This window comes from Corapipo altera, unplaced genomic scaffold (assembly GCF_003945725.1).
Source record: "Corapipo altera isolate COAL_440 unplaced genomic scaffold, ASM394572v1 23, whole genome shotgun sequence".
Classification (NCBI taxonomy): domain Eukaryota; kingdom Metazoa; phylum Chordata; class Aves; order Passeriformes; family Pipridae; genus Corapipo; species Corapipo altera.
The window spans coordinates 13,092,468-13,118,551 of record NW_020884878.1 but is presented as its reverse complement, the minus strand read 5'-3'; the positions used below and the strand labels follow the sequence as shown (position 1 = coordinate 13,118,551).

Below are 26,084 nucleotides of genomic sequence, written 5' to 3'. Positions count from 1 at the left end.
AGAATCGGTCACCCTCCAGGCAGAAAAGTGGTATGCATGTATACACTCTTCAGCCTAGTGGAGAGTTACTATTTGTGATAAAAACACAGGCAGGATAATCCAGAAACTGTTAGTTAAAGGGGCTTTCCCACAATGCTGAAACAATGAAGTCATGTGGAAAAATATCTTGATTTACACCATGCAAAATAGTGACTTCATGACCTGCAGTCAGAATATCTCTGATTCTACATGTGATGCAAAGCTGTTCTCTGAACAAATTCACTTTATTCATCACTTCCATGTTTGGCTATGTGTCTGAAGCCTCCTTGCTTTTTCATCAGTCATTTCTTATTTGTGAAAAACAAGAGACAGCTGGGACTTTATGCATCCTTATATATTTTTTATGGTAATACAAAGAATGGAGTGCCAGAAAAATGAGTAAACAATAAACGTGCTTGAAGCCTGCAATTTCATGTGTGCAAGATTCATTTTTACTTACAAGGTGCTGTAAAGTGTTGAACGTGTTCTACTAAGTAACTAATTAAGGCTATAGAATTTTCCTATTAGAATAAAACAGGCAGTTTTCCTACACAGAATGTAGTGTTGAACTTGAAGCAATAAGCTCCTTTTTTATTTTCAAAGGAAACTTTTTTTAAACACAGTATTTCTTTCTAAAGTAAATCCCTTAATAATGAAATAAACTCAGTTCCTATTTTTGCACTGCAATAATTATTTTTCTTGTTCCGATAATACTTTCTTAAGAAAGTAAAATGTGTCTCTTAAAGGTTAAAATGGTGTAATTAAAGTAATCTGTTGCTAGTTCCATCTCACTGTAACAGCAATATGTTATAACTAGAGTCAGGCAAACAGCTCAGATCATTAGCAATAATTAGTCTAGGCTATCTCTGTATGATGTTTGGTTTATATCAGGAGCAGTGATGCAGAAAGAGATTAACACAGCTGTTAACTACAATGCCTGGAGTTTATTTTAACCAGTGGCATTACTTGTAAAAGATCCTTTATCTGTAGGCTGGGCTTTCGACAATGTTACTGCTCACTAGATCAGCTGAAGTGAAGCTGGGACAGTGGTGCAAAAGATAAATGGTTTGCCTCAAACATTACTTTTTTGCTTACTACTATCCTTACCCTGTAGGCTTTTCTCCCTCTGCAACTGATCCCTTGTAGCAGTAAGACCAGTTGATATTTGTGTTGGGTTTTGTGGCCAGGTTTTGGTAGTGGAGGAACTACAGGGGTAACTTGTGTGAGAAGTTATCAGAAGCTTCCCCTGTGTCTGACCGAGCAAATGCCAGATGGCTCCAAGATAGACCCACCGCTGGCCAAGGCTGAGCCCATCACCCACAGTGGTAGCACCTCTGGGGTGACATGTTTAGAAGGGAAGAAAAGTTATTGGGCAGAAGCAAATTGCAGCCAGAGGAGTGAGAATATGTGAGAGGACAGCTCTGCAGACACAAAAGTCAGCGAAGAAGGAGGGGGAGAAGGTTCTCCAGATGCTGGAGCAGAGATTCTCCTGCAGCCCAGGGTGAAGACTATGGTGAGGTAGCCGTGCCCCTGCAGTCCATGGAGGTCTACAGTGGAGCAGAGATCCATCTGCAGCCTGCACTGGAGCACATGGATGCCTGGAGGCTGTGAAACTGTGGGAAGCCCATGGCAAAGCAAACTCCTGGCAGGACCTGTGGTCCCATGGAGAGAGGAGGCCACGCTGGAGGAGTTTTCTGCCAGGACTTGTGACCCCATGAGGGTCCCACGCTGGAGCAGCTTGTTCCTGAAGAACTGCATCCCATGAAAGGGATCCATGCTGGGACATGTTGTGAACTGCAGCCTGGGGGAACAATCTGTGGAAAGCTGTTTCTCCTGGGAGCAGGGGAAATATTCTTACCCCTAAGGAGGAAAGAGTGTCCGAGACAACAGGTGACGAACTCACCGTAACGCCCATTCCTGTTCCCCTGTATTGCTAGGGGAAGGAAGTAGAGAACTGGGAGTAAGGTTAAGCCCTGGAAGAAGGAAGGAATGTGGAGTAGGTGTTTTAAGATTTGATTTTATTTCCTATTATCCAACTCTGGTTTGATTCTTAATAAATTAAACTAATTTCTCCAGTCTATTTTGTCCATGACAGTAATTGTTGAGTGATCTCTCCTGTCCTTGACCAACGAGCCTTTTGTTATATTTTCTCTCTCTTGCCAAGCCAACAAAGGGGGGTGATACAGCAGCTTTGATGGGCACCTGGCAACCTTTTTCTTAGGAAAAAAAAAAAAGGCATGTTGTTTTAAGGCTTATCAGTCTACTGTGAGATCACAAAATTAAAATTCAGTGCTAAAATCCTTTTATTATATAGCTGTAGTGTGGCATTAACAGTTACTTGGATACTGTGTGTATTGCTATACCATAATTTATTTGTTTTTTTAGCAAATAACTATTGAAATCTTCAATTTGTGTGGTCCTTAAGAGAGAGCATTAACATTAAAATAACCTTGTAGTTGGTGTTAAGGCAGTCGCTTACCCTAAGCCACGTGACAGGACTTTATAAAAACCTGGAACGAAGAAAAAGAGGCAACTTTAAAAAAGCCGAGTGTGGCCCTCGGGTAATGACGAGCAGATCCTCTGGCAGGCGGCTGTCAGGAAGCACAGCAGAGAGACAGACGCCTTTATTCCCGTTACTCCAGGCCGGGGCTCGCACCTCCCGCAGTCCCGGGGCGGTGCCGCCTCCGCCCGCCAGGGGGCGCCGCCGGCGGAGGCCGTGCGGTGCTCGAGCGGCGCTCGGAACCCGCGCGGGGGGCGGCGGGAGCGGAGCCGGGGGAGCGGGAGCGGGAGCGGGAGCGGGCCGGGGGCGCTCGGAGCCACCATGGAGATCGGCACCGAGATCAGCCGCAAGATCCGGGTGAGGCAGAGGCAGCCGGGCCACCCCCTCCGCCCGCGGCAGCAGCCCGGCCCCGCTTGTGGGGCAGGCCCGGCCGGGGGCTGAGACGCCGGGCTCCCCTCAGAGCTCCCGGCGCCGAGCGGCCCTGGGGGCTCTCGGGGAGGGGTGGGAGCGGGACAGTCCTTTTTCTGGGAAGCAGAGTCGGGCCCGCCCGTACCCCAGCGGGCAGCTGCCGGGTGCCGTCTGTGCCCCGGAGCTGCAGAGCCCGCCCGGCCCAGGCCCGGCGCTGCCCGGCAGAGGCACAGCCCGGCCGGGTGTGAGCCCGGCACCGGCGGGGCCCGGCAGCTGCTCCCGCTCGGCGGTCGCAGTTTGGAAAGCCCGTCTGGTTTCCGTTTCCTTGCTGAGCCGGGAGTGACCTTTTGTCAAACCACCCGGGATCCGTTTTCTTTGCACCTTACGAGTCCGGATGGTCTCTGCTTGAAAAAGGATAGCAGGGATTTAGAGGTTGTCTGGAAGCACCAGGAACTGGTGTGTAGGAAATATGTTAGAGAGTGTGAGATTCTTGGCAGTTCTGATTATTCTGCTGTCAGTCTCTCACAGTTATAACGTCTCTACCATGAGCAGGGGAGAATAGGAAAAGTTAACATGTTAAAACAATGTGTTCGAACACTTAATAAAAAAAACTTTGTTAGGCCTCCCATCTCATTGCAGTTAGAAATACTTTGTTGATCCATCCCTTAAATGCTATTTCATTATTTTTTAGGGTGCTATAAAAGGAAAATTGCAGGAGCTTGGGGCTTATGTTGGTAAGTTTTGTCATGTGTTTAGCAATCTTCTCCAGGCCATTGTAGTTACATAGCAAAAAATCAGATAGTTAATGGAAGCTTATTATTACTTGTGTTACTGCATACAGAAGCCTTAAGCATGAGAAGAGTTATCTGAAGTGCTGGAATAGTATGAAACCAAAAGACAAACAAACATGTACAGTCTAAGCATAAGAGAAGCAGTACATGGATATCAATATATGAAGAACTAAAAGGAAATTAACTGAAAAGTCAGTCCAACAATCTCCCCTTTAAAGGAGAAATGGTGGCAAGGGATTTGAAAGAAAAACCAAGTATGATGTGGATGAATGTTGTGAATATTTAAGAAAATTTCTTTGAAGCACTAGGTGAAACATTATATAAAGCAAGACTCTTGCAAATATAGCAGCAGTTAGCTTTGACCACTCTGAGATAGAGTCAGTCTTTCTTAGACACCTTTTTAACAGCCTTTTGAATGTGGGGTGAAATATTTGTCAAAATTAGGAGAAGGGCCAAAGACAGACTGTTTTAGGAAATGAAAAGGCCTCGTCACGTGGGACAAATCTTCAAAATGTAAAACTTGACTGTTAAGGGGATGACTAAGAGCTATGTTGAACTAATGTGGATGAAATACATGTATCTGGGTCTTAGAGACAGGGGGACATTTTATTTTGGCTTGTGAGGAGAGAGATGAGCAGTGTGAATGTCTGTGGTTTTCTTGTGCGTTTGTTTTTTCTGAATCCAGGATTAGATGGATATTGCACTTCAGTAACAGTTCAGTAACTTTTACTGCTACAGTAAAAGTTGGTAACTTAACACAGTGTTCTGTAGGAAACAGAATACCATAGTCCTGCAACTGCCTTGTTGTTGTCTCTGATACTTCTTGGCTTTCAAGTGAAGGAAAGAAATTGAGAGCATAGTTTAGAGATCCTGTGAGTTGCAGGGCCAAGTTCAGAGTTTGTAGTTTGATCCTGAATTCATCTTCCTTCCTATTTCAAAGGAGGCACTGTATTTATGGAAAAATGTAGTGACTCTGTAGAAGGAAGTTACCTGCAAGCTGACATTCAGGGCTCAGCTGGTGCTAAGGAACTGTGTTTAGAATTTTTTCATTGTAAAGTCATCTTTTTTTTCACTGTTTCAAAGCTTCTCGTTTTCAGAAACTCATTTCGGGTGCTTCTTTTTTTTTTTTTTCTTTTTTTACCATCATTCTGGGTTTCAGTTTCTCAGTCCTGGATTCTTTGTCTGTTTTTCCTGCGTCTCTGAAAAAAGATCTTTCTTATCTGTAATAGTAAGATGCTCTTAGAATACTAGCAGTCTTAGATTTCAGCTGTGACTGATTATTCTTTCTTTGTTTTCCTTCTGTTTCCTGTATTCAGAGGGGGGGTTTCCTGTATTTCCAGGGTCAGCATTCAGTGTCTGCAGTTTCTTCTCAGTCAGCTTATGGACTTCTTTAAATAACTTTATATTCTCTATTGCCATGTCTGACTTGCCTTGGCCTCTTTTTTTATTTTTAAACCACTGTTTCCAAATTTATGTAATTTTTCACTTTTTTTTTTTTTCTTGACTAGAGTATTTTGGACAGCTTTTCAAGTAATGTTTTTCAAAAACTCTCCATTTCTTCTTTTAGTTAACTGGTAAAAATTGGTTCTCCCTCATTCTAGCCTCTGCACAAGAACCATGCTTTTGTTTCTTTCTGTAACTGCTGGTTCTTTTCTTTTGAAAAGTCTTCTACAACAAGACATGTTGAAACTTTATCATATGTTGAACCACCTGAAGAACTTGTCAAGTTTAAAATTAGCTTAGCCAATAAATAAAATTCGTTCTGAGTTCCTAGGTCTGAGTATTAATCCATCTTGGGGAACTTGTAGTTTGCATTTAGAAAAACACCAAACCCAAAGCAGCAACAACAAAAACAAACCCCCCCAAAAAAGACCAAAAAGAAGATATGGTTTAAGCTAGGAATGTGTTCTCTTGGGACAAGTAGCAAAAGTGGCATGCAGGTGCAATGTGTGAATGTTATTTCTGTAGTCTAGGGTAAACATAAATTATTTATGCAGACATAGAAGAAAGGCAGTTCTTTCATTTGGGTTTTGATTTCTATTTTTCATTTTTTAGATGTTTTTAGTCTTGCGTACTGGCTTAAATTGATGAAATGAGCTGTGTTGGTGTCTTAGTTCAAATTCACAATTTGAAGTGTATTTCCCAACTGTCTTCACTCACTGCTGTTATGTGCATGTCAAGGATGTGGTATTGGAGAGCATGAGGTGTTTGATAAACTAAACTGATGTCTGTGCTCAGGAAGCACACCTGATGCCTTTGAGCAGCAATTGCACCAAACAGGCCTCAAACAGAGACCAGAGCTAGGCCAAAGGAAAAAGCCAAACAGCAAACTCCCCAACCCCTTCATGTGTTAATGTTGGATTCTAAGCACTCTCCCATCCATTGTGTTGGGTAGATATACCCTGAATGAGCAGTCCAGCAAGGGAATGGATTTCTCACTGTGTATAAAATTGCATATGTTAGGGGACTGGAGATTCACATTCATGGTTGCTGGGATTTGGGTGTGCTCTGTTTTTGTAGGTAGAGAATCTTTTAAGTTAATACCATTTTGATTTGTTTAATGCACATATCAGAATGGATATTTATTTGGTTGGGTTTTGTAACTAAAGGAAATTTGACAAGGATAATGTGCTATATTTGTTGATGTTTGAAGTGATGAAAATTGTAGATGTTTTTAGTATTCAAGTAAAAGGATATAGACAGCAGAGTGACTCTTTTTTATCTTGTCCTTTTTTCTATTCTGTTTACTCACTTTTTAAATACTTTTATCTTCAACTTATCATGCACTTGTGAAGTTCATGATCATTCCTCACTTGTAGATGAAACTTGTATTCACCCTCAGAGGAAATGGAAGTCCTGTTAATTTGCTTACCTAATCCTCTACCTGCAGAGTGTTTTCTTTGTAGTAAAACTGGAAAAAAAATTTGGTCACATGTTTAAAAGTGTTTGCTATCTCTTCTGTGATTTGTTATACTTCAAACCAACATATTTCTCTATCTATTAGATGAAGAGCTTCCTGATTATATTATGGTTATGGTGGCCAATAAGAAGAGTCAAGAGCAGATGACAGAAGACCTTTCCCTTTTCCTTGGGAACAACACTGTCAGGTTTACTGTCTGGTATGTTTGCAAGCTACTTGTTGCACTTCTTCAGTAGTCAGGAATGCTTTCTAGAAGTGAAACCTGACCACTAAAAAAGTTACTTATCTTCTCATGATGTACTTTGCATTAATCAAAATTTACACTTTGCAGGTCTAATAAGTAGTCTTAGTCCATCAACAGTTAGGCTACTGAGGTGATAATGAAATGGCAAGGAACTGGAGGACTTACATTTTTTGTTTGCTTATAATCCAGTCACATTTGTGAATTAAGTACTCAGGTAAGCGAGGGCTGTATGTTGACTTGAAAAAATTTATTCCTGCAAAGCCCACTCTCAAAGCATGGGAGTGTTACTCACTGTAGTTGGATGTAAAAGACAAACTTGTTTGCTTTTATGTTAATAGTGCAATGGGAATTACTATATCAGGACAGATGAGCTTTGGATCTAATTCTGTGTACTGTCTTTGACAAGGCTTAGCACCAAATGCTTAGGTATTCCCACCTCTCAGGCTATTTGTTTGTTACCAACACCCAACTCTACAAACAAAAAGTAGAACCACAGAATTACTGTGAGCAGGACAGGTTAGCAACAGTTCAACTTACTCTCAAAACCTTACAGTGTAGGTTAATTTATTCTTTGTTGCACGACAACCTTAGCCATTATATTCCTCATGGATTTTCTAATACTGGATTTGGTTTACAGTATAAACCTGTCATGAACTCCATGTTTCACAGGATCCAAACAGACTTTTGACTCTAGAGATTTTTGTTGCTTTCAGAGTTGTGTATTTTTTCAAGTTAATCATTTGAGTCTTCTACCTAATACAGCTTTAAGGAACTTTATTTTCTTTTGTGTAGGTGAGAGAAATACTACTTTTTTTTCTCTGCTTTTTCAGTTTATTCCCTTTGAAATTTTCATACTGACAAGTTACAATCACTTTCAGTATTTCTTCTGTGTGATTAGTGCCTATGAGCTTTTGTTATAAAACAGCAGAGGGAAACATTTTAGAAGTTGAGTGTTATGAAACCATAAACAGTAACAAAAAATGAAAATTAGTGTCAGCTATTACAATTCACTGTATTAACTATCTAAACTGATGGATTTCCATGTGATAGTGTTATTTGAGTGGGTATAATCTGAGTTTACTTACACAGTTTTCAATTTTTTCCTGACATTTGTCAAAAATATAATTAAGAAGTACAATTAAGCATGCACCTCTTTTAAAAAAGTACATTTATGTTCTTTGCTTCCTTTTGTGGCCTGCCTAGGCAAAGCTTTTGGGTTTCACTGTATTAAGAAGTCATGCAGTTGTCTTTCTTTTAGCAGTTTTGGGAATCAGACAAATCAGTGAACTTCACAAGTGGATGAGGGTAACTCCAGTACTGGGGTTTTGACTGAGTCCTGATATACAGTAAAAAATAACAGAATAATGTATAGAAGAAAATGCTTTTATGGCTTTGTAAATGAAGGTAAAACTTTATTGAAAAAAATAATAAATATGTAGAGAAAGCAAATTTCAGCAGAGAAATCAAGATTATTTTATATATGTGTATTTAAAACTGCATATTGACTATGTAGATATTATACCACCAGCTGGTTTTGACTCCTGCTTAAATTCCAAAGTAATGACTGTTTTAATCCTAATTCAATATCCACATAGTATATATAAATACAAATTCAGTGTCAGAGTGCTCTATCCAGTACCAAAGTAGGTAATGGTTAAAAGAAGAATGGAAAAGAAGACAAGATGAAACCTATGCAATAAACTGTGAGGGAACTGGTGACAAAGTATTAAATAGCATTGTAGTTGGGAGCTTCATATGCCTTTATTTTTCCTAAGGGCAATCCAGAATGTTTACTTTCTTAAACAGTGGCTAAATACAGTACACAGCAAGGTCTACCTTCCTTGGTTTGTCTCTGTAGTTGGTAATTTGGGGTCATCTGGCAAAAGTCTCACAGCAGTTGTATGACAGACCTGGCAATCCTATTGGTTGGCCACAACTTCTTACTCTGAACCAAGAGTCGGCTCACAGTTGTCCTGAGGTCAGTGTGAAAGCTGATATGCATCACCAGAGGTCAGCTGATGAGTGTTCTAGTGAAAACTCACAAGGAGGATGAGTGTAAGCCTTCATTCTATTCACATGTTGCCTTACTTCTCCCAGTTTTCAATATATTTTTGTTCTTTAGCTGCTTTCTAACACTCAGTCTAAATTATGGACGTGCCCATGATCAGGTTTGAACTCCAAGTAAGATACACATTTAAGTGTTGGGAATTTTTTTCTTTCTTCTTGCTGTAATGTTTTGATTTTTAAGCAGGCTTATTATTTTATAGCCTTCTGATTTTTTGTATTACTTCAGCTTGGTGCCTTTTTCACAGTCAAAGGGCAAATTTGACACCTCATTGAAATGCTCAGAGAATGTTGTTGGTATATACAAAGCATACTGGAAGAATCCTGAGAATGTTAAGTGGTATGAGTTGTATATTGTTTGGGTTTATACTTGGAACTACATTTAACTGTGCTGTGTAAATAAAGTTTTGTATACAAAGTAAAATTTTAGGCCATGCTTTAGGCTTCTAACTTAAGTTTTTTGCATCACTCCTTTTGACACTTAAGTCTATTGATTTTAGTGAAAGGTGGAAAGTACTGGCTTTGATTATGTAAACCAACCAAATGCCAAGAGTAGAAGATGTGATGAACAGTCTACTTGCATGTCTAAGACACACTGGAGGCAAGATACTTAAGATAACCCTTTTAAGGTTGATGCAAAGTGTAGTCTTAGATAAATGAGGTGCTTGTTACGGGGGAAGGCAGTTATTTTCTGAAAGATGATTATTCTGAATGTAAATTAAAATTCTGTATTCCTTCTTTTTCTCTTTTGCTTCCTTCCCTGTCCTCTATCTCTTTCAGGCTCCACGGTGTTTTGGATAAGCTGCGATCTGTGACTACTGGTAAGAAAGAAAATTAACTTTGAGTGAAGGTAGTTTTATCTTTTCTATGTAGTGTTGTGTGTTTAATGAGTTTCAAAAAGATATTGGCTCTTTTGTTAATTTTTGATTTATATGGTCTTTTGGGTCCAGACTTTTTAGAAAATTGCTTTATATTTTGAGGTAAAGAATTTCTTTATGAGTCCAGAATTTATTTCTCTGTGTTTCTTGCTGATGTTTTCAACTTGTTATATTTTCAGGTCTGTGCAATGCCTTGTTTGCAGTTTCTTAGCTACATTTATTGCAAAATCTGTATTGCTGTATTTTAATATAAAAATGAAAGGTACCTGTCTCCACAGAACCAACTAGTATAAAATCTTCAGAATCCAGTATCTTTGAAAGCAACCTGCCTTCCAGCAAAAGCACTTCCTGTGTGAGTGATGACAGGAGGCGTGAGAACATCTTACCACCTCTTGCAGTTTCCAGCACTCGGACTGAAAGAAATGATTCAAGAGTTACAACGAGCTCTCAGGAGCAGAGAAATGCTTCTTCAAGGTAAGGCTGCTGATTACTTACTAACACTCAGACAGACATCAGTAGCTGTGTGAGTGTAGTAGCCATTTTGAAGAGTACAGACACTTGGAAAGATCAAAGCAGTTTTGAAGAGTAAAGCATCGCTGCAATTTGTTGGATGAAAAACATTAAATCAGAATTCAGTTCTTTAAGCAACAGATGGGCTTAAATTAATTAACCAAACTGAAGATATTGATTAGTGTGTTAGATTTATATAAAAAATTATACCTAAATGATTCTTCCCTGCTGGCTTTAATTAAAAGACGGTTCTCATTTTCCAGGACTTGACTTGCAGATAATAGTTGGCAATTTCTTATTTTATCAGGCAGCCTTGTGAAGATGGCTCTGCATCCCACTTAACATCTACAGTCAAGCCTTTGAGGGAATTGTCACCTTCTGAAGCTGTAATTGACATTAAACCTGAACCAGATGATCTAATTGATGAAGACCTAAACTTCGTGCAGGAGAATCCTTTGTCACGGAAGAAGCCTCTTGTAACTGTAACTTATGGTTCTTCTCGTCCCTCCGCGGAGATCTACCGCCCACCAGCCATCAGGAGTGCAGATGGCAATGCACACATGCCCAGACTGTCACAACAAGGCAACTTGCAGGGGAGCAGGCAGTTGGACACACAAAGCTGCAGGTCTTTGGAAACAGGCCAGCTGTGCAATCCTGAGGCATTTGGAAGCTTAGCAGAAGGGCACAGACCCACCTCCAAACTCATTGCAGATAAAGTAGGCGGTGAGGTTAGTATGATCTAAACTATAACAAGTTTATTCCTACCAGGAACTTAACTTACTATATACACTTCCAGGAAAATCTTCACCTCAAAGAAATCAAAAGACTTCTGTCACTGGTACCAGTAGGTTTGAGATTTCATCCTTTGGGTCCACTGATAAAACCAGATTTCATAGTTTGACATCATCACCTGATAGCTTGCTGCATCTCAGAGTTAATTACCATGTACATCTGCATGTCATACTTAGTTGGACTGATGGGTTAGCACGTTGGTAAGTTGCATGTGATGAATCAGAAATAATAATTCTGATATTTAGATCATTGAAACAGCATGATCTTCTCTCAGTGCTGTGTATACCCCCAGCTTTACACAATTCTGAAAATCAGGATTTTTGGAATACTATTTATTAACCTCTAAACCCCAGAGAGGTTGGTTTTTAGGGTTATTATACTATTTAGAACCATGTCAGTTAAGAATTCTTTGGGATGGATGTTGCACAAAGATAAACTAAAAAATGATTGCTGCCCTACATGCTTTGGAGGCCAGGCTAAGCCTGGCAGGGTGATAGTCCTAGCTGATAGGTTTAAGACTATCCATATTAAGAGCCTCTTTTGAGGAGAATGAAGATTGTTGTGGCTGCTACTGTTTTAATGAAGCATGGATTTTGCATACCTTGTATTGCAAGTGCCTCTGTGTTTATTGCTGCTTGTACAGTTCTGTGTCTTAGCTCTATCTTACTTGGTTATGTATAAAGGACAATGAATTTTATTTGGAAATCTAGAACGCTCTACAAAGATAGAGGGATAGAGGCTGTCTTTGTTTTTAAGAATGGGGAAGTGAAAATGAGAAAATAGTGGTTTGTTTAAATGACAGTGACATCTCTCCTTGGAAATGTTAGAAAAAGGTCTTGTGATGTTTTTCTTCTATTACTATTCTACGGATAATGTCCAGAAAAGACAGAGTAAGGACCTTGCAGTGGGGAAGCTGGACCATCCTGACTGTGTATAGGGGTTAGCATCCTTTGGAATATGTCAGCTTGCTAGAAATGAATCCTTACACTTCTCTGAAATAAGACTTGATACACAGGAGAAAGTAATTTATACTGATTTCACTTCTCTCAGACTTTCAACAGGTTCATCTTGAAGGGTAGTATGAATTTCTTTGGAAAACCGTGATTTTCTGTAGGTGTTGGATAATTCGTCTGTACTTAAAAGATTTTTTTCTTCTCTTTTTCCTAAATGTTATTTACAGTTACATTTTAAATGAGATGTTTGTGTAAATGTGTCTGATTTTCATATTATCCAGTGCAGTTACTTGTGTTGTACTGGTTGCAGGCAGCACCTAGTCCTAGACACGTGCAATTGGGATGGAAGGTCTCCATCTCCTGGCTGTGGGTAGAATTGCAATGTTTTCTTTGCTGGTTTATTGATGCGTGGTTTATGCTGAATGAACTGTTTTGGCTGCTCTGTTTGTTGTAGGAAGAAAGCTCCAGGAAAAGACGGTTGCCTGTTGTAAGCTCAGTAGTGAAAGTGAAAAAGTTCTGTAATGAAGGGGAAGATGAGGAGGAAGAGGAAGAATATGGATTGCGAACAGGAAGCATCTCCAGCAGTGTGTCTGTGCCTGCAAAGCCAGAAAGAAGGTATTTCAGATCTCAGTGGTTTTGTGAGGTTTCAAGAATGAATTTAATGAACAAAACTTAGAAAGTGGAAGTGGGGAAAACCTGTTTGCACTTTCGAAAATTGACAGACAAAATTCAGTAAGCCATTTTAATATTTTTTGTACTGTCTCACAACTCTGTGGGTAAGATGCTTGTTTCTGCCACACTTTCACCTCTGATTTTGTAACCTGTTTTTTTCATTGCACATAAGCTGCAATGGAGTGTGAATTTTTACATTATTTTGTAAAGTTTGCTGGCAAAAGAACATTAATTAACGTTGGCATGTTTCAGATTAGGTATTTATTGTGGTAAAATAATTTTTCAGGAGTTTTACTTGCTTTGATTTTATTTCAGGAATAGTTTTCAAACTGGTTATCTCTTGTTCTTTAAGGTGATTATGACTTTTCAAACAGACTTGAGAGATTTTTCCTTTTTTTTTTGCTCCCTAATTCTGTCTCAGTGTCATCTGTCAGTCCAAGTACATCAATTGTTTGTATCTGATTTTCAACAATAGAGAAAGAACACTTAAACTAGAGAAGAGATGGTTCTACTGACCTACAGTACTAGCCTGTGTAAGGTTTGTTTTAAGCTAATACACTGTATTGAATTGAGCTTCAGTGCCACAGCACATTTATCTGATTTAAGCTTCCTCATTGTTGATGTTAAAGACAAGCAGAAAGCCTTTTTTTACAGCTAATATATTTTTGATAGAGTCAGTTTTTAGCTGGATCTTACTTCTCAGGACGTAATTATCGGTGCCATCACAAACATAGCAACAGATGTGTGATGGGCAGAGGTGGGAGGAAATGAATGGCAGAGTGTGTACCTTTCAGATGCAGCATGATTTTAGAGCAGCTTAAGCTGTGACGTGAAATCACACGTCTGGACTTCCATTCTCGAGAGCATTTTGTGGAAACCCATCCACTCAGAGAATAGATTAACAAACTGAAAACAGATTTGGATAAAATATTTTTTAATTATCGTTTCTATCAGTATTGTGCCTGTGTTAACCTGTTGAAATACCTGTTTTTAACATAGATTTCATTACTGTGCAATTCATGTGCAATTAATTATTTTTTTATTTCCTTTAGACCTTCGTTGCCACCTTCAAAACAGGCCAATAAGAATTTAATACTGAAAGCAATCTCTGAAGCGCAGGAATCAGTTACAAAAACAACCAATTATTCCACTGGTAATTACCTTTTTTTTTTTCTGTGCTAAGCCATATTATTTCCAAGCTCTGCTGTATAAATCCAAGCTAAAGATAGTGCTTAGAGATGACAGAGTGCTAAATAGCACATCAGTGATACATGTGAGGGGTTTACCATGTCCTGTGAACATTACATTGATCTTCAGTGATAAATTAAGAAAGCATAAACAAGGGAGGAAAGAGTTATTTTAAATGTATTAATCAAGACAGTAACTCTGTAAAGTGAATAGTTACAAAATGGAAGTGCCAGAGTAGTTGCCAAGAGGAAAGTCATGAGAATTAGGCAGGTGGTTTGAGCTATTTACTTTATCTTTTGTCCCTTTCTGCACTCTCCTCCTTTCTTCTGAGATGGGAGGATGAAAAAGCCAAATAGCAAAAAAAAATGAAAGTGTACTGGATATATGTGATAAAAGTGCAAACTAATGAGGAACATGTGACTGATGTTTATCAGGGTATATTGTCCTTTAACAGCAAGGCAGCAATTATAGTTCAGTGATTTTAGGCACTGAGTTGCAGTTGACCCAGCAGCTGAGCAGTTGTCTGTGTGTAGGCATTCAGTCTCCTGGCTGAATGGCAAATCTTCTGCTGAAGAAGGGCAAATCCAGCTGTTGTCTCGTGTGCTTTTGTTTCGTTGGGTGTTAGTACACCTAGCATTGCCAGAAGGAAGCATTGCATCTTGCCAGGGAAGGAGCATTCACTAACTACCTAAACCATGACTTTTATACTATCTGAAGCAAGACTGAAAGCTTTCCACAATCTCTTGCCTGCTCTTTTTCAAATTCTGCCAACTAACTGTAAGAAATGGTATTTTGAGGTGATGCAGGAAGCTTTCCTGTGTACACAGCAGTACAGCAGCAAATGAGACATAGCCAGAAGATTTTAAATTAATTAAAACTATTGATTTTTTTAATAGTGGTGATCTTGTAGTTTGGCTTGCCTACGTGAGAATATTTTAGTGGAGAGACCAAAAAGCACCACTTTGTCATTTAATACTGAGGTGATTTGTGAATTTTATCTGAAGTATCATGCAGGTTCTTCCACTTCAGAGGTAATATTTCACCTATTTTTCTAAGTGTTTTGAATGGAATATGGAAGTTAGCTAATTTAAAACACATAGTTAAAACAAAACAGTAAGTTCATAAAGAATGAATCCAGTACTGAGCAGTACCTTTTAGTTATTTCTGTCAGAAACTGTGCTGATCTGACATTCAGCCAAGGGAAGAATATGCTTAGCTTTTCACAGCCAGTAAAGAAGTCAACCTGTCACCCTTCTACCCTCAAATTCCATACTACAACTACCTGAAAGGAGGCTTAGATCTACCTGAAAGGAGGTTGTAGTGAGGTGGGGGTCAATCTCTTTTCCCAAGTAACAAGTGATAGGACAAGGGGAAATGGCCTAAAGTTGTGCCAGGGAAGGTTTAGATTGGATATTAGGAACATTTTTTTCACAGAGTTGAAAAGCACTGGAAATGACTGCCTGCACTGGGGAAGTGGTGGAATCACCACCCCTGGAGGCTTTTGACAGAGGTCCCACTTAGGGACATGGTTCAGTGGTGCACTTGGCGGTGGCAGACTAGGTTTATGGTTGTACTTGGTGATCTTAAGGGTCTTTTCCAACCTAAATGATTCTATGATTCTGCTGTCTTTAAGTTTTATGTTCTATTTGCAAACATCTTAGCATAGGGTAGCTGGCATCATATGAAGAGGCACATTGATAATCCATGATTGTTTATATGAAAAGTAGGATGAAAAGTGATTTCAAAACTATTAAAAAATACCACATTAATTATATGTAGAAGTGGATGAACAAGTACTTTGCTGATGTCACTTTAATCCTTCTCATGTTTTTTCTTAGAAGTAGGTAGGTGTTCTGAGGTGCTACTCACAGGGTGCTCTGTGCACATGCACCAGTGTGTTTGCACACTAAGGATTTTACAGGTAGCTAAAGATGCTTTTTATGGATACAGATGCTTGGGATTGTCCGTATGTGTGTGTGCATGTGTGTAGGAATTTATTAGTTATTTTAGCACCATATATAAGAACAGTACTGTTGTGTGATGGATAGTATGTAAATGATTTGCCATTGTTTTTTTATTTAAAGTTCCACAGAAACAGACTGTTCCAGTTGCACCAAGAACTCGAATTAGCCCAGAAGAATCTCAGTTAGAAGTAATTCATGTGCAAAACAGATTGCCTGTTCTGAGTTCTCAGCTTCAAGTAGAAGAGCCAAAGGAGCAGACAGTTGAAGGAATTCAAGGTCATCTGATAATATTCTTTAAAAATTTACACCAGGGAATGTCATTTTACAAAGGCTAAGCAGAGAAAAGAAATGTTTTTAATTTTTAAGTCCACGTCAAAAGTTGCATGCAGAACTGCCCAGAAAACCAAGCAGCTTTCTAAAGCATGGCTGTCAGATAGATACATATCTATATCTCTATATATACACACACAAACACACAGAAGCATAACCATTTATATTGGGATAACTTCTCTTTGCATATTTTCCTTAGTATCTTGTAGAAATAATTCTGTCACAAAGCTTATGGGAGAGTTAAGATACTCTACAGTATTTGGAACAATTCTACAGCATATGAAGTATTGAAAGATTCTTTCCAACACATGGTTTCCACACAAATAGTTCTAACGTTTTATTTTTTAGTTTAAATATAGGAGTACTGTATTTGCTCTTACAGGACAGCTCATACCAGGCTAACTGTGTCAGCTTTGTTTTTTACTTCTGTTTTGATACTCCAGAAGAAAAATGGCATAACATTTAAAGGCAGTCTTAGTGTCTTTTCAGGATGATTTTGTTACAAAGAAAGGAAGGGGTGTTTGTCTGTTAGTCACAAGAAATCATAGATGTAAGGCAGTGGAAAAATAATGTAGAAGGTAGTTTATACTTTCTATGTGCTTAGATATTTAGATTGTTGAGTAAAATTTGGATTGAGTAAGATTTTTATTATATTATCTCATGTCATTCTTAAGGAATGGTAAATATTACTTTAAAAAATATATTTTTTCAGTCTCTTATTTCTCACATAGACATATTCGGAATCTTTCTGCCAATGTAAAATAGTTGAAATTGCATCTCTAAAGTATGTAAGAAGATGCTTTATTAGCCTTTGAATTAATGTACATGCTAAATATTTTCACCCTTTTGCCGGTGAAATGGAAATGACAGCTTGCTTAGGAAATCTACAGAAAGCAAAAGGAATTTCTTCAAACCACAGCTCAAATGTAGAACAGTGCTGCTCTGATTTGTTTCACCTCTTTTAAGACCACAGAGTGGTCTCTTGTTGTTAGTTGCTCTCCCGTGTGTGTTCTCTGAATGGTCAGCTCCTCTACAAAGGACGAGAAAGAACTTGGCCTTCATAAGTTGCCATGCCCACAGACCTAGTTTGTACTGAACAGTGACTGTGGTCAAGAGTAGCATCTTTCAGTACTTAGATTTTGCCATGTTACTGTTTCTGAAACAATGAGAAGGGAGTTCATCATAATGAGAATGGCTTGCCTTTTTTTTTTTTGTTGTAAGTGTGGAGGTTTTTGTTGTTGAAGTTTTGAGGGCTTTTAAATCAAAAGAATTAGAGTGTGCCTCAGTTCTCTAGAATATAGTTTCATGTTGACATGCAGTAAAATATGCTTCTTATTGCTGGTTTTTTTAGGACTTGAACAAAAGGAGCTCTCTTCTCGGCTTCAGATTGAACCCATGATTGAAGATACCTTGCAAGTGACTCAAGGTTAAGTCTTGTGATCCTTTATTTTCAAATTTAATACTGTTGGCCAGCGAATGTTAAGATATAACTTCCTTTTCATCTAATTATACTGATTTCTAGCATTTTTTAGTTTCTACATTTCTAAGGAGTGAAAGCATTATATCAGTAGGTGTTCAAAGCATGAGAGATTTGGGGGGGTGGACCCCCTTTCAATGCTGTTTCAGCACAACTGTTCTTTAATAGAATTTCCTAGGCTGACCTAATATGACTTATGGCTTTTGTTGATCCTCCTCTATGGAATTAGCAAGGAAGTGAAAATGTTTTCTGGAAGCTACTATGAAGAAATGTAAAAAACCCCCAAAATTAGTTTATTGGCTGTGTAAATTGGTATTAAAAATATGCTATAAGGTAAGAGTAAAACTACAACCTTACTTTTTTCTCTTCTATGTAATTTTTCTCCCAATTCAGATTACTGTGATGCAGAATCTATGGTCCACGCAGATACTAGGTCATTTATCCTGAAGAAGCCCAAGTTATCTGAGGAAATAGCAACCCAGAACCAGCAATTGGGAAGGAAGGGCACAGAGGCAGTACGAGCTCACTCAGGACGTCTGATACAGACACGGTAAAAAGTTACTTCATTTGGGACTGTTAATAGTCAAAGTGCTTGTTCATGGTTTAGATGGAGTCATTTGCTGTACTTGTGCTTTGCCAGTCCAGTCAGGAGCCATGAAATCATGGAAAATGGACTGACATTGAATAGCAGAGATAAAAAAGCAGGGGCAAAAAACCTCCCAGAAGTCCTTCTAAATTGAAAATAATCCCAAGGTCAGCTGTAGCTTGAGCATGTCCTTGGTTTTCAAGAAAGAAGAGGAAGGAACTGAAAAGTCCTGCTCTTTTGTCATAGCTGTTCTGATTTCTGAAATCTTAGTCAAGTAATTATTTTGCTTAAATTGTCTTTAGTTTGACCCAGAAATTACATTTCTTAAGGAAACATCTTTTAACACAGTATTGAGTTTGGTGAATCCTGGATGATGATTTAAAGCTCCCTACTGGTGAGTTTGACCAAGAGAAGTTTAAAGTTCATGTCAGCTTCAAACAAAGTTCCTGATTACAAACAGTCTTACCTGTTAAGAGTTAAAATCACTCAGAACAATGTGATGTACTTCATCAAAGAGGGCTGCTGTGTTTGAGAAACTGTTGCTGTTTCCTTTCCATGAGTGGCTTTAAACAGCATGTGTTAATTAAAAATAAAAACAACAGTGAACCGGCAAATCCAAAAAACCTGATAATGTCACAGTTGAAAACGTGGTGCTAGAGGAGAGTGGTAGATTTTTGCATGTGAATAGGTCAGTTTCTAGCTGCTTGAATTTCAGAGTTCTAGCTAATGATGTTTTTAATGTGTTGGTTTTCTCTCTTCTTAAGGACATTCTACACTCTAGTTGCTTTTAGCCTCATTTCATAGAGAAGCAAAGTTTATCCCATCACTGTTTGTCAAAGATGAGAACTCCACAGTTCTCCAAATAATTAGAATCACATGTTATTGAAGAAATCCCTCAGGTGAAATGGATGGCATAGTGAAAGGCTGGAGAAAATGTATGTGTCCCCTGTTTTTATACTCCCTCCTATCTACACTGACTGCTGTCAGATCCAGGACAGTAGGCTAGACTCACCTTTCAGTCAGATTGAGTGTCAAAGTTCGTAGTGTCACTATTTCATTCTCTCCTAGTTCTAAAAACTTTTACACCCACTGTTTCCTAATGTACTGTTCAATAATTTTGAGGAGATACCTGTTTTCTGCGTTAAAGGGTTTGTGATTCCAAGAATGGTACTTATACTTACTCTCACTTTTCTTTTGTCTCAAAACTGTAAATTCCACAAGATTAATCTCCTTTATTTAACTGTGCTTGTAAATGAGCTTTTGGATCTGTCGAGCAGAATGCAACAAGCTGAAGTGTACCTGAGAGCTGTAGTTCTTATTAGTGCCTCAGGGAGATCAGAAGGCAAACTGCTAACTGGAGTGCATTATCAGTAGTATTAACAGAAGGTCTGTTACTGCTTGACTCCCCACAGATAAGTTTGTACTACTGTTAGTTACTAGTACAGCTCACATTCACTCAAACCTCTTGAGTCAGAAAATCTAAATTTACTACGTTTCTTTGTTTGATAGAGACCAGCTTGCACAACCAGAGAAGCCTGCTAGTCCCAAGTTCATTGTGACACTGGATGGTGTGCCCAGTCCACCAGGATACCTTTCTGATCAGGAAGAGGAAGATATGTGTCTAATGGAAGGATTAAAGCCAGTTACCCAAGACATATGTGCTGGCAAAGGATTAAAAGGCCTTCGAGCACAGCAAACACAAACTGTAACCAGGCAGCTGGAGGACTCTGATGGTAATTATCTTTACTGACAGGATCTGACACTGATGTGGTGGTTTGATCATGGCTACAACTCTTTGATACATCATTCTTAAGAAACCAAAGCAATGGTGTTTATTCTTCAAATTAGAACATTCTTTATGCAAATGAAATGTGGCAGTTCAGTGGGACCATCTCCTTAGAAGCCTTTATCTTGGTACATGAGAGCAATACAACACGTAGGTTGTACATATACACACATCTCAGTATTGGTAGCATTTGGCTTATTTCTTTTGCAAATAGAGTTGGTCTTCATTGCCAGACATCTGCACTTATGGCTGACTCATGGTTTGTCTCCATGCTGATGGACAGGAGATGTTACAGTGAACATTTTGACATGCCTTGAACGTTCAGAAATATGTCATATGGTATTAAGGTTTTTCTCTAGATTTGTGACATCAAAAGGAGCCTGTTAAGTGGAAGGTGTTGGTAGAGTCCAGTGGCTATAATCTTTAAAATAATCTTTAAAAGTAGAACTTACAGTGCATGACTTTACTTGGAGGCTTCTGTATTCTCTTTATACATTTCTTTTGAATAACATGGGAAATTGCTTGCTGAACCATACCTGTGAATTGTTTGGAATGCTGACATGGTGATAAAAATCACAGAGGCTACTGTTTTGTCATAGGCCTGTTGAATACTTGCCTAAAGGCCATGCTTGGATTCATGTTTTCTACTTGGCTTTCTTATGAAAATGAAGATCTTTATTTTCCAGAGTAGCAGTGTGTCCAAATTTTCTGAACTAAATATAGAATAGTATTTGATGTGCTACTGAGAACCCTTAAATTTCATGGATCCAGCTGTAAATGTGTAATGCAATTGCAGCAAAAGATCTTTTAAGTCCATGTCCCTTCAGTCCCCGTGGCTGCAGAAGTACCACATGTATCAGGCAGTCTTAAAGAAGAAAGGAATGCTGTATATCCATTGGCCCATTTTTACTAGTACAACAAAATGGACATTATTAGAAGAGTATTTCCTTACAGATCCATGCTTTTACATGTGTACTCTCTTTTGTACTCCTGACTGAAGCTGTTTGGTAGAGGAGGCTGTTGCTGATACAGTCCTACCTCTGTTAAGGATTCCTGTGTAAGTAGCACAGATGTGACTGAAGTTCACCTGGAACCAGATCCACGTGGAAGTGGTCTGTACAGCCCAGCGTGGTTGTACAACAGGATGGCATTGCTTGGCAAGGAGAAGGCATAAATGAGGCTGAGGATAGAATGAAGCTGGAGCAATTTCTGTCAATAAAAAGATTGGATAGGGAAGTCTAGCAGTCCTGGAAAGCTTTGAAAAGCCAAAGATTAAGGCAAATTTGGGAAAATAAGACAAAAGCAACATTGTACAAATAATTGCCTGAATTTGCAGAATGAGGTTTTACAGGTAGTGTTAAATAGGAGAAAGTCAAAATCTCAGGTTCCTGTAAGAGTAGTGAAGGTAAGAAATGTTTCAACTTGGAATTTCTTAAAATACTTTTTGGATTGGAGTCTGGGTGTAACTGAAGTTTCTGAACAAATCACATGAAAGTGGTTCTATTTTCACAATGTGCCCCCATACTAATAAATCTGATTCGTGTAAAATTTGATTTTTAACTTTTATCTCTTGAAATAATTTTCTAAAGCAAAATTATCTCGGAGAAGGGAAGCATAGCTATAATGAACTCATGGCTCAGCAGAACAGTCATAACTCAGGTTCAGTTGAAGAGTCTTTGTCTTGTCTGAGTCAATTTGGATTTGTGAAGAATATTTATTTTGCTTGTAAACAGTGCAAATTTGATCTTTTATCACCAAAAGGCAGCTGTCAGTCCAATATTATGACTCCTTTCATTTTAAGGTTTTAGAAATTTTCTTCAGATAATATGATTGTACATAAACTTTTACTGTCATGACTTTTTTGATTAAGAGAGAGAACAGGAAGTACCATGAATTTCGATTATTGCTTACACCAAATTGCATATAGAATCATAAAGGTCCCAGCTTGTTTCTTTTTTATTTTCCTTGCCATCCTAGTGGACATGGAAGAGTTAAATATGCTGCAAAAACAGGAGAAGGTGCTCGAGCGCTGCAAGTACTGGCCTGCCTGTAAAAATGGAGATGAATGTGTGTACCATCACCCCACACTACCTTGCAAGTGAGTAGTACAAAGGTCATCCACTTGACATGCTATTTTGATTTTTATTCTGGTGCTGCAAATTTCTGTTCTGTGTTAGTAAATATTCCAAGGCAGTGCAAGTCTGTCGGGGTGGGATCAGAACTCGATTGTCACACTGTAACTGCCTCTGTTTTCCACTCATCTCCCACGTGCCAGAACACAGGGATGGCAGCTGTGCTCCTGCAGAAGAAAGCTTTAGTTTAGTGTAGAGGCTGCTTCAAGATGCAGGAATTAGTGTTGTAAACTAACAGGCTCTGCCAGCTGTCACAGTGCTTTTGAACGTCGAGGTACCATTACATGGTAATGCTGTGATTTCTTTAAATTTGAAAGCAAAGGTGAACTCATGAATGTGCCCTGTGCCTTTGACTTCCCTTCCACAAGCAGCAACAGTCTAGAAAAACAATGTCTCTTTTGGGATAACTGTTACCTGGTTGGGTAACTTCATTTGTGCAGACATTTGAATTTTCTTTTGCCACCCTCCCTGGGAAGTCTGATTTCACAGTGCTGCTCTGTGCTGCACGCTAAGAAGAATGTGTCTTAGCTTGTAACAAGTACCTTGGGACCAAACTCTAATGAGACTGAGGTAGTTCAGTTGTTTATTGCATATAAAGAGTGTCCACAGAGAACCAGTTCAGATCTGTGCTCGAGCCCTGTTGTAGTTCTGCCTTTCTCTGGTGTTCTGGCTTTCATGTGCAACAGATGTTTGGGGGTTTTGCTCCAAATACGAGCTTTTAACTCAATTTCTTTTCTCTCCAGAGTTTTTCCTAACTGCAAATTTGCTGATAAATGCTTGTTCATCCATCCGAACTGTAAATACGATGCAAAGTGCACTAAGCCAGACTGTCCTTACACTCACGCCAGTCGACGAACCCCCCATCCATCTCCTAAACCAGGTGAGCATGTCTTGTTTTCTGAGCTTTAAATGAAAATGCTGAAGGCAAAACAGTATTTTTGGTAACAGAAACTGACATTGGTGAAAAAATAATTTTTTGCTTGATTTGACCTAATTTTCTTTCACCTCTTAGTGCTAGATGAAGAATAATAATCCAGTGTTACTGCAAACTTATGGAAGAGTCCTTATGAAGTCTGTGCAAGGCCAAAGTGGTGACTTGCACAAGTTGTCCATTTCTCTGAAGGGATTAGCCAGCACTGCAGTTTTACTCGAATTTGTTTCTTAAATTGGACACATGTTGTGCCACAGGCTTGTGACAAGCTGAAAACAGAGGCTTCTGTCTTTGGACATTTTTTTCTTTAATGCCAGTGTAGGAGTTAAGTTGGTGTAATAATGAGGTGACTTTCAGGGGTGAGGTTACCCGGTGAAGGCAATAGCTGTGTTTGGATTATGGGTTGGTATTGCTGAGCCATTGAACAGTGCCAAGGTGCAGGGCCTTTACCACATGATCTTTTGGAAATAATTTAGCCCATAGTCACAGTACAATGCAGTTTTGTTACTTTGCCAAGTACAATGTGCTTGTCTCCTGTATCATTTCCAGCAGCTCCTCTGTATTCCTGGGAAGTGCAGTGCCTGTGCTTTTCAGTCCGGTCAGCTGAACCTCTAACAGGCTTGCTGCTGTCTAAATTTAACATCTGAGATTCTCTGCCTACCAGAATTTGTTGGAAGTTTTGCCTTGACCATGGTACCTTCTATCCTGAAATGGGGAAGAACCAAGTTAAATGATTACTTGATAGTCTTGTTTGCTCTAGGGTGAGATCCACTCCCTGCACTGTGATACACCATCTGTATTTCTTGCAGAAGTTTGGTGTATTATAGAACATAATTTCTCGCAGAAATATTGATATATTTAAGGTTGTGTGGAGCTGTCTTAAAAAGGCAATTTGTTCTGATCCAGGCTCACTTCCTGTTCTTTTTGTTTCTACTATTAGCACCCCTGCCTGCACTGCCCATATCCTCCAGTAGTCCACTGTGCAAGTTTTTTCCTGCTTGTAAGAAAATGGAATGTCCATTTTACCACCCAAAAGTAAGATTTATGTCCTGTCTCTTCCTTTTCTTTCTAGAAAAAGACTTGAAATGTGCTACATTGGGACAAGAAATGTCATTAGGATTTCACACTTTTTGCTTTTACTTTTGACATTTTAACTTTAGCTCGGAAGCAGAATATGCAAAAACAGTGACTTAAAGAATTTGGAAAATTATATTTTTAAATAACCTTTCTAACAGATGCTGCTGGGGAGCTTCAAACAGGCCATAGCTCTTGTCAAAATATGCCCAGCCAGGATGCTGGAGGCTGAGGAGGGGAACATCCTGTAGCCTGTGTGGAAGGACAGTCAAGACTTTTGACTCTTCCTTCAGATGTGCTGCAGTGTACAACAACTTTAAAGATTGCCCAGTACCCTGAAGTCTATCAGTATAGTTGATGCAGTACAAGAGTCTATTACTCTGGTACTTTTATAGAATTGTGTCCCTGCATTTTCTTACACTTGGAAGTTTAGTGCTTTTTCAAGCCCTAGCAATGCTGACATGCCTGGGCTCCCCAGGACTCTGTGCCCAGTTATCATCAGCCAGATCCTCTGGCTTTTCCTGCTCCTCACATAATGCTATGTCATGCTCCCAGCTTGAACACACAGATCAATTCAAACTGAACTCTGTAAACCCTTGAAAGCAGAGGAACCTCCACCTGTCAGTGCAGTGGCAGTTTTGGAGCATCCAGTTAATAACTGATACTTTTTAGAACGGATTTTCTTGTCCTTGGGTTGAGCTGATTGCTCTGGTGGATGTAGCTGTGGGTTCAGGTATTGGTCAGATGTGTCACACAGCCATACAAACTCACCTGGAGCCAGGGTAGCTCAGCTGGCTCAGGAGTTCAGGCAGCCAGCCTCGAGTAGCCCCTTCTGAAATGCTTTCCTTTTTAGCATTGTAGGTTTAATACCCAGTGTACAAGACCAGACTGCACTTTCTACCATCCCACTGTTGCTGTACCTCCACGCCATGCCTTGAAATGGACTCGAACTCAAACCAGGTGACAGACACTTTAAACCTAACACGAAAAAATAAAAAGTATATTTTGATGTCTCTAATGTAGTTTTACTTACAGAAGTAATGTGTGTGTGATGAACTGTATGAAGACTAGGCATCTTTCTTTATAAGACATCTCTGTACTGTTTGGTTTTAGTAATACAAACATTAACTAATGTTTGTATAATAAACAAGTGCCCTGCAGCTAAGATAGGGCAGAGTCACTGGAATCCTGACCTGGACATGGTTTGTTTCCTGAGTTTTATTTGAATAAAGCTGAAAATCAGCTCTTCATTTACCATTGCTTTATCTTGTGTCCAAGCTGTCTTTTCCACACTAAGTTCAGCTGTTTCTTTGAGTGTTTCTGGCAGAGCTGCTCCTTCCTGTCATCTGTCCATGATTTCATAAATTAGTAGCAAACTTCCCAAAGCTGCAGCTATGGGCCTATCTTAAAGATCTTCAAGTCACATGAGCCTTTCACTCCAACTACGCATCTGCAAAGGTTTTAACCACTACAGGAGTAGGGCACAGATCAGTTCTCAAATCATCTTTACAGGGTGGGAGAATTGTTACTTATGGGAATTGTTTTTGTCTTCTCCCTCAGTGAATGAATATGGTACAACCTGGGACTGACCTTTGCCTCCTCTGGACAGTAATGGAAAGGAAGATTAACCACCAGGGTACAGGATGCTAGAAAAGATTAATGCATTTTGGACTTTGAATATACATTGTTTTCATAAAACAAGGTTGATTGCATACTTGAAATGTCTCTAATTTTCCAAGTTTGTAAGTTTGAGCAATTTTACATTTTTTTTACTGTAACAAGAAAACATCTGTGTAAGAAAAGTTTTACTTTAAATTCCATTAAAAACCTTCAAAGCACATTTTGTGTTCTGTTGGGGTAATGTTC

At 39.1% G+C, this 26,084-nt stretch overlaps 1 protein-coding gene across 1 annotated transcript; it reads left to right on the top strand.

Moving 5' to 3' along the window:
- The first annotated feature begins 2,761 nt into the window (after positions 1-2,761).
- ZC3H14 (zinc finger CCCH-type containing 14) lies at positions 2,762-26,056 on the top strand. Its single transcript, XM_027638094.1, has 17 exons — positions 2,762-2,875; positions 3,618-3,660; positions 6,722-6,836; positions 9,726-9,766; positions 10,102-10,297; positions 10,641-11,061; positions 12,533-12,693; positions 13,803-13,903; positions 16,023-16,178; positions 17,584-17,658; positions 18,103-18,259; positions 19,805-20,028; positions 22,059-22,179; positions 22,957-23,093; positions 24,085-24,179; positions 25,072-25,178; positions 25,779-26,056. The coding sequence occupies exons 1-17, from the start codon at positions 2,840-2,842 to the stop codon at positions 25,783-25,785; spliced, it is 2,193 nt and encodes a 730-aa protein (XP_027493895.1). The 5' UTR covers positions 2,762-2,839; the 3' UTR covers positions 25,786-26,056.
- Positions 26,057-26,084: the final 28 nt, after the last annotated feature.